This window comes from Pteropus vampyrus, unplaced genomic scaffold, assembly GCF_000151845.1.
Source record: "Pteropus vampyrus isolate Shadow unplaced genomic scaffold, Pvam_2.0 Scaffold279, whole genome shotgun sequence".
Taxonomy (NCBI): domain Eukaryota; kingdom Metazoa; phylum Chordata; class Mammalia; order Chiroptera; family Pteropodidae; genus Pteropus; species Pteropus vampyrus.
In genome coordinates this window covers 269,153-278,264 of record NW_011889060.1, presented here as the reverse complement: position 1 = coordinate 278,264, position 9,112 = coordinate 269,153, and the positions used below count along the sequence as shown (strand labels likewise).

At 44.5% G+C, this 9,112-nt stretch overlaps 1 protein-coding gene across 1 annotated transcript in view; it reads left to right on the top strand.

The window, feature by feature from the left end:
- Positions 1 to 9,112, top strand: part of LYST (lysosomal trafficking regulator) — a 134,470-nt gene that overhangs the window by 100,938 nt on the left and 24,420 nt on the right. The window contains exons 39-42 of the mRNA XM_023520819.1: positions 2,331 to 2,473; positions 3,683 to 3,839; positions 6,621 to 6,761; positions 8,054 to 8,271. Coding sequence (XP_023376587.1) covers positions 2,331 to 2,473; positions 3,683 to 3,839; positions 6,621 to 6,761; positions 8,054 to 8,271 — 659 coding nt within the window. The remainder of the gene's footprint in view (positions 1 to 2,330; positions 2,474 to 3,682; positions 3,840 to 6,620; positions 6,762 to 8,053; positions 8,272 to 9,112) is intronic.

Here is a 9,112-nt window from a genome sequence, read left to right as displayed (position 1 = left end):
AAAAAAAAAAAAAAACTTAATCACGATATATTTTGAAGGCCCAAAAAACAAAGCAAAACTAAACTCATTGGCCATGATTGGATCTAACTAAGGCACCAATTTCTTACTTTTGAAATTTGGCAATTAAAGGAAAAGAATTAGACTTTTATTCTTCCTTTCGTGAATTACAATTTTAGTGTAATCAAATAGCCCTAGTAGATGAGGGAATATTCTGTTTATTTAGTTAAAAAAATTCTCTGGCTACCAGTATTGGCGAGGCTGTGGAGAAAGTGACCCCCATGTACTGCTGGTGGGAATGTGATTGGTGCAGCCGCTATGGAAAACAGTATGGAGGTTCCTCAGAAAATTAAAAATAGAACCACCATGTGACCCATCAATTCAACTTCTGCATATTTATCTGAAGAAAATGAAAAAGCCAACTCGAAAAGATATATGCCTCCTTATGTTCATTGCAGCGCTATTTACAATCGCAATCTAAGCCTAGTTCAGATGGTTTTCAAGATACAGAAACAACCTAAGGTCCAATGAAATAGTATTCAGCCATAGAAAAAGAATGAAATCTTGCCATTTACATCGACATGACGGAACTTGAGGACATTATGCTAAGTGAAATAAGTCAAAGAAAGACCAATATCATATGATGTCACTTATATCTGGAACCTAAAAAAAAAAAAAATCAAAAAACCTAGGTCACAGGTTCAGAGAACAGACTGATGGTTGCCAGAGGCAGAGGATGGGGGTCAGGTGAAATGGGTAGAGGGCTCAAAAGGTATAAACTTCCAGTTATGAAATAAATAAGTCCTGGGCTGTGATGTACAGCATGTAACTATCATTAATAACGCTGTCTTACATATTTGAAAGTTGCTAAAAAAATAAATCTTAAAAGTTCTCATCATAAGAAAAAAATTCTGTAACTACGTGTGGTGATCTATGTTAACTATACATATTGTGATCATTTAGCAATATATCTAAATATTGGACCATTTGTACACCTAAAATTAATATAATGTATGTCAATTATACTTTAATTTAAAAAAATTCTCTTATTTAGTTTAAAGAAAAATTGACTACAATTGTTCTACTTGGTGCATTAGGGTATTTTAATTATCACTGCTGAAAGGTAGGCCTAGTTCAGACAGGTTTTGAGAAATCAGATTCAGTTTAATGTATTCGTCGATTTGAAAAAGAACAAATGCACGTTATTTATATTCTAGACATTTTTACACACTGCTGATGGACATTTAAATTTATACACTACTGGTATCAGTAGTGTATAGCCAGGGAATAAACTCTTCAGTGTGCACACTCTGTGTTAGAGATTTAGCTTCCAGGACTTCTTCTCAGGAAATACTTAAGGTTGAGGCAGATGCTCTGCCAGAAAGGTTCCCACTGGAAGTGAGTTTCATGAGGCAGGAACGCGACTTGTCTGCTCCACTGCTGACGATGGCGCCTGGCACCCCAAGCAAAGATTTAGCCATGAGGATAGTCCTCATGTCATTTTTCAAAGTGCCTAAATTTAGAAACAAACAAAATGCCCAACACTAGGTTTGAGAAAATTATTATATGTTGCAGCCATTACAAATTATATTGTAGAAACGTATATGATAGGCAGGCAAAGATGTTCTTTTTATTTTAAAGTGAAATGCATACGAAGACAAGCAGGAAAACATCTGGAAGGGTGACGCCAAACGTGCCCGTGGTAGCAGCCCTGTGGCTGACTTTTGCCTTATTCTGTTTGCTCATCAGTAATTTCTGATTTTTCAGTCACAACAGTAAGTATTGTGTTCAAAATAACCTAGTTAGGCTATTTAGGAAAAATTTTATGCCAGGATTTTAAACATGATTTCCCCTATTTTGGCATGTGAATTCATGTTTATCCTATAAAACCGTTTTTACTTTTTAGCAAAGTCTTTAGGATTAGAAAAGTCTCAAAAACGAAACTAGTATGTTTCCTATCACTAATTTCAATCTCTCTAGGAAATAATTATCAAAAACAGATAGATATACCAGTATCTGGCTGGGCAGATAGGGTTCGACTGTCCAAACCGCCCCTCGCTCTTCACTGTGGGACTGCGAAGTGGGGACAGGACCCCCAGGGCTTGGCAGGCCGCGCTGGGCGTGGTTCTGGAGACGTGACGGGGGAGGGGACAGCAGCTCCTCTCGCAGAAGCTGCGCTAAGCCCGGAACTGCCGGTGCCGGCTGGATGGGTTTGGAGAATTCTACCCTGGTAGTTTGTGACATGGTCATTTTGAATGGTGACCGTTAGGTGCAAAGCAACACGTGAAAGCACTAGTCAGCAAGGACTTTTTCTATCGCTTCTTTACATAAAGGATGCAAACGTCTAGGCAGCTTAATCCTGACAGTATCAAAATACTTCCTGTTTTTCCATCATCTCTTCCTTTGTAGAAACCTCTCCAAGCCCATCGCTGTGCAGTATAAAGAAAAAGAAGATCGTTACGTGGACACGTACAAGGTAGGTTTAGTTTTTCTTCATATTTTGATAAATGAAAAACGAGTTTTGTTGTATAGACTTCTGTTTTACCTGATTTTTCTGTTTTTCGTTTCCTTGTGCTTTGACTGACAGATAACTGGAAATCTCATGCCTTTAAATATTATTCTCTATCTCAATTCTCTGAAAATACTTTGCCCAGAAAAAGAAGTATGCTTCTTGTGGCATAAATTAGAAGTTAATCTCCATTGTCATATTGAAAAATAGAGATAACTATATTCCTTATAAAACTCACAGATTCCCAGAGATGCACTTTGTGTAACCCAAGTTATTTCTGTGACAGGATCACTAGATCTGTGATGTACCGTAATCCCTTCTTATTCATAGTCAGCCAATTATGCATCGCTATATTAACAGAAATTATCAGATTTTTGATGTTTAAAAATAGAAATGAATTACATCTGCGAAATTAATATTAATGAATCTGTTCGGAATTCAAGCAAACGCATTAGTCACACGCTGCATCCTTCACAACAGTATCGTCACATTCACCACGTTGTTTCATGTCAGCGTTCCAGAAAGTTCCCTCCAAGCATGTTATAACTATCACTGCTTGGTTCTCTGTCGTCGAAAATGGGGCAGTGCTGTGGGGATTAAGGAGAAGTGACTCCAGAAATTCAGCATCACCTGACCTCGTCATCAGAGCCAGGCAGCAGCCCTGGGAGATGAGAAGGGTGACAGATTAATATGTGGGTGGGAAGACAGGAGTGGTGGGAAATCACCAGGTTCCTTCATCTCTGTGGAACTACCCCGCAAAACGGCCATAAATGTTACGCGTGATGGTTTTCCACTTCCGTGCAGTTGCACTGCTGGAAGGCACTTCCAGAGGGCACAGCGCACATCCTGAGCCCGTAGTGACACCGCCATGTCTGGTGGTGGCAGCAGCTCTGGTTCTCTGGCTGCTCCATGGGCTTAGACACCAGGGACCCTGAGCCGGCGGAGCTGGGGGAAGGTGCAGATCAGGGAGAGGCGCCGACGGGCCGACGCCTCCTGGGTGGCCGGGCCTCAGCCAGGCACTGGGAGGAGACCCCGGGACCCTGCAGGCGGGAGGCCACCACGGAGGATGGTGTCACAGGGGCAATGGGGGAGCATGGAGGAGAAGACAGGGGAGGCTTTCCCAGCTTCGCCCGGAGCTCGCCGTCCTGAAGTCTCTGGACCCCCTGTCCCCTTCAGTACCTGGAGGAAGAATACCGCAAGGGAGCCCGCGAGGACGACCCCCTGCCCCCCGTGCAGCCCTACCACTATGGCTCCCACTACTCCAACAGCGGCACGGTGCTCCACTTCCTGGTCAGGATGCCGCCCTTCACCAGGATGTTCCTGGCCTATCAAGGTAAGCCATCGGGAGCGCGGGGACTTCCTGAGAGCGTCAAGGTAAGCCATCGGGAGCGCGGTGACTTTCTGAGAGCGTCCGAGACCAGCCAGACCCAGCAAGAGAATTCCGCGTGTTCCTCCAACAAAATTCTTCTCAGAAACTCTGCAGTAAGCCACATCGTCTTGCAAATGTCTCAGATTTTAGCTTCAAATTGAATAGGTCTAAGTTTATAAAAACGGAATTCACTTTTAAAAATTACGACGTAGTTCACATACCCTAAAATTTGCCTTCTTTACCCTTTAAAAGTATATGCAATTCACTTGTAAAGATGTTTAACTTAACAATGATTCCAGGTCACGTAAGGTGTGTGAGAGCCCTACATCATGTTGTCATTTCTTATAAATAACTCCTAAATAAACCTAGGAGAGCCACACTGCCACCTTAGCTGCAGTAACTTTTATCCAGGTAGTAACCCTCGACCTCGGTGTTTTGAGTGGCCGCCTGCAGGCCTGAGGATGCCAGGCAGAGGTGAGATTGCTGACGTGCGTGCACACAGGGACACACCCACGGTCTCCAGGGAGCAGCGTGGTGTTCGCTCTGCACCGTCCCCGCGGCACCCACAGTCCTTCGTGGACTCGGGACCCACTCATCTATCCGCCCTCCTGGAACTTCTTTGAATGCCGCACTCACGTGCGCGCTCTTGGAGGAGTGAATTTTGTATTCTCTCTCCTCGAAGGAGTACACAAAACAAATTTCCCTCTGTGAGTACACAAAACATATGTTCCACAGGACGGCCATTCAAGTATTTGAAGATTACTGTCTCGACCCCTTTCTCCCTCCCAGTGGTGATTGTCCCCAAGCTAATTATCCGTAGTTAATTTGACATCAGGTCGAGAGCCTTCTATATGCCAGGTCTGAGCCCAGCTGCTGCCAAGAATGCAAAAATAAATAAATAACCAGGACAGTTCTGTGCTTCTGTGCTGAGGAAGGAGTCTTCAAAACCAATGTTCAAGCCATCCTTGTTGGCTCGGTTTCCAAACCTGTCATGTTCTGATTATCTTTCTGGACGTGTTCTGATTCGTGAATGCCTTAATTAAAAAGTGGCGGTCAGGGTGAAGAAGAATTTTCAGGTGTGGTTTGGGACCCCTGCGGTGTGTAACGGAACCATCACTGCCCTCCAATTCTTTTAATGCAATATGAAAGTCCCAGCCAAGTAAAATTTTTAAATTATTATTACATACGTTGTTATTAAGATAGGTTCTCTTCACTGTGTATTTAAGATTGGTTAATTAAAAAGACAGGGACTCACTCAGCCCCCATTCAGTGCCATCTGATTGGCGTTCAGTGATTACTGCTGGCTTTGGGTTTATTTCTAGACGTCTGGTTGAGACGTCTGGGCACTGTAAGTCATTTGAGACGTCTGGGCACTGTAGTCCTCTGTCGGGGCGTCCTGGGCACGCTGACGGTTAGCAGTGTCCCTGGCTTCCACCCACCGGATGCCGGTGGCATCTCCCTGACCGGCTCTGAGAACCAAAAATGTCTCCAGACAGTGCCAGGTGTCCGTGGGAGGCGAAATGCTACTGGCTACAGGCTGCTGGTTTAACATGTGCATCGTAGGAATTTGTGGTGTGACCTTTTTTTAACTAAGAAATTGCAGAGAATCTAAAATTCGGAACAGAACCCCCCGTGTGCCGCCTTGTACCCCAGTTCCGCAGCCTCCACTCCGGATGCTGTGACTCCACCACTCGCTTACAGAACTGCCTCTAACTTTCCTGCAATCCGTGTAGATTGGTAGCTTTGGTTCCTGAGTGCGTTAGGAGATCGTTTTTAAGTGGCCCTCCCTGCTTTCTGAGAGAAGGGCCCTTGTAAACCATTCCTTCGCACTGCTGAGCAGCAGCCGGTGCTCGTGCAGCGCGCTGCGTGAGCGAGTCCCGAAGGCGGCAGAGCCGTGCAGATCGCGGGAGCTGGCTCGCCTTTTACACTGGTGCCTTGCGTGATGCTGAGGTTGGTCTGGGACGGTTTCCAAACGACAAGACGTGCTCAAATTTTCAGCCAGTTCCAAGGAGTCTTAGGGAGCCGACTCAGTCCCTAAGAAGCAGCCGCACTGCTGACGTCTTCAGGGGCCTGGGCCGCTCTTCCTGTCCCCGGCCTGCCTGTGGCTAGAGTCTGACAACCGTTGATGGAAAAGAGAAGGGTCGAAACTCAGTTATTGGTTACGATGGTCTACACCAGAACAGCTTAGCAAAGGAGTGATTACGCTTAGTTCTATTTTCATTCATAAGAAATAATACTTAACTATTTAACATAGAGTTAGAATATCTAAAAGCGATGCCCCCCCCCCAAAAAAAAAAGGAAGGAAAAGTAGTCTTAACAGTTAGAAGTGAAGGAATAATTGCTTTCTGATAGGGAGAAAACCATTTGCCCACTTGAACTTTAATTTTACTTCCTTATCATTCATTCACTCAATAAACAAACCGTCACTGAGCACCTAGTATGTGCGGGCGACGCCCCAGGAACCTTCGTCCCACTCGGGTGGAAAGTCACCGATTAAACAAGTGACACACATGCATCCAGGTATGTGAACTAGGAAAACGTAATACGGATTTAAAATAACATGACATGGTCTCAAGTTACATATGGAAATATTTATTTTCAACAAGAAATGGATGTCTTTTAAACTGCGGACAAACAAAATGAACATCATTTACATCTTTTTGAAGTAGCAGAAATAAATGATGACAGACTTCAAATGGAATCAGGTCTTTGTGTCTTAATTGCGTTATTTGTATTTCTTTATAGATCAAAGTTTTGACATTCCAGACAGAACATTTCATTCTACAAATACAACGTGGCGTCTGTCATCTTTTGAATCCATGACTGACGTGAAAGAACTCATCCCAGAGTTTTTCTATCTTCCAGAGTTCCTCGTTAACCGAGAAGGTATCACAGTAAATCGTTTCCAATTTATGTTTCCGAGGATTTATATCTATTTTATAATTTTCCAAGAACAAAAATAGCTTTTGTAAGTTATAAAATTTGAGACTATAAATGAGAAATACCTTTATTAAGTGTATAATTTTATTTCCAAGTGAGCTCAAGGATTTTAAGTATTTTATAAGACCAAATACATTTGGAAAACTAACTTTTAACTATCAAAGGTATTTGTAAGTATGTATTATGATTTTGTTACAGAAATTGCTTTATTTTTTCTGATTGCAAAGGTTATAGATACGATCACTGTTTTAAAAAATGAGTCATGAATTTATTGAAAGCACAGTGTAAATTAACTAAAATCTCAGTGATTTAATGAGGAATGACCGAGTTAGAAATGAAACGCTCTAACCAGAAATATAATAACGAAAAGGGATACTATACAAGAAAATCAGATTTCCTGTGACTCCAGAGACCAGCAATCTTGGCCAACCTCACCTGTTCTTTTAACAGAAGATCAAGTAACCCTTTAAGAGGTATTTTTGGGTTGTTTTCCAATATTACGCAATTCTACATTTTATGTGACCTTTAGGAATATATGAAATTGAGAATTATATCTTTAGAGAAGTTAGTGTTGGGCAAATTCCTGTAGAATTTCATTCTATAGTAACAGGCCCGTCTGGAGTTGTTTGGAGAATTGTTAATAAACAAAGCCGCACACGGACCCCTGGGGCACGCTTCCTGGCATCCCCGTGGGACCGGAACCAGTACCTGCAGTTTGGGGCCCGGCCATGTGGCTTTCGGTTTGGGGCTCTTAGTCAAATCTATGCTTGTTCTCTCTGTCCGTCACACTGATAGGTAAGTTCCAGTTCTGTGACTGCATAGCAAATAACCCCAAAACTTTGTGGCTCAGCACAATAAATGTATTATGTATCACAGTCTTTGTAGTAGAAGCTCGGGAACAGCGTGGCCCGGTGGTTTTCCTGGTCCGGCCCGGGGTCTCACGCAGCTGCGATCCGGTGGGAACGGCCAGGGGAGCAGCAGCCCAGGGCTGGCGGGCGCCTCCCTATTCGCAGGGCAGTAAAGTTGAAAGATCTCGAAGCTGACTTCGTAGCGTCCATCCAGGCAGCCCTGTCGCTGGCCAAGGACGCAGGGAGCGGTGGTGTTACTGTCCGCTTTGCTGCTCCTGTTCCTGGTCATAGCGTACAGCGGCTGTTCCTGTGAATGCTGGAGACCCGCTCAGAGGGCCAATGAAGCGTGCTTTGGGGGAGATAAACATTAGTATCTGCCTTCTTCCTCAGGTTTTGACTTTGGGGTGCGGCAGAACGGCGAACGGGTTAACCACGTCAACCTCCCGCCGTGGGCACGGAACGACCCTCGTCTCTTCATCCTCATCCACCGACAGGCCCTAGAGTCTGAGCACGTGTCGCAGAACATCTGTCAGTGGATCGACCTGGTGTTCGGGTATAAGCAGAAAGGGAAGGCTTCCGTTCAGGCCATCAACGTTTTCCATCCTGCAGTAAGTGACTCTGAAAATCCTCTGCGTGTACACCAGGTCGACTCTGAATACTGAGAGCGTGGCTGGTAGGCTGTTTCTTTAAAATACCTGAATTATCGCAGAGAATTGGCGGTGACACTAAATGGTTACCCAGGGTTTTTCAGGTTTTATATTTCACCTCTTTAAAAATGACTAAGATGCTGTCTGTCCCCAGTTGGGTGCAGACTTAAGGACTCAGCGTATGCTCGTGCTGACAGCTGAGGTCATCACAGTGACACGGATGCAAAGCAAAATCAACAAAAGGAAGAGATGCCCAGGGCAAGCTTCCGAGAGCTTCTCCCAGGGAGTCACAGAGCACACTTCCTTCCTCCAGGGCAAATTACGACAACGTGTCATCTATCAGAGAAGCTCGTTAGGGACTCAGTGCCCAGGGTTTTGACAGGGGCTGGTCCCGTAGGCACCTCTCTGTCTCTTGTGCTGCAAGTCCAGACGCCCGGGAAGAAAGCAGGTGTTGAGTATGAACCAGACGGTTTCGGCACAGGGGGCCACTCTCGTCAGGTAGGGGGCGGGGGAAGTCTCCTGAAACCCACGTTCCCAGGTGCAGCCGAGGGCCAGCCTTGCGAGCAGCCCTTTCCAAGCAAAGCGGTGAGGCCTGCCGTGCCAACTCCTGTCTGCACTCTGTCCTCCACACGTGTTCTGTTTCTAAAGGGCATCATTTTTTCTTACTGTAGAAATGGTGTTTGTGCCTTGTTAGAAAAATACATACGATACAGACTACAAAAGGAAGAAATTTAAAAATCAACTTTGATATCACCATCCAGATATAACTATCAAAACCACCTTCTAGACTCTTTCCTATCCA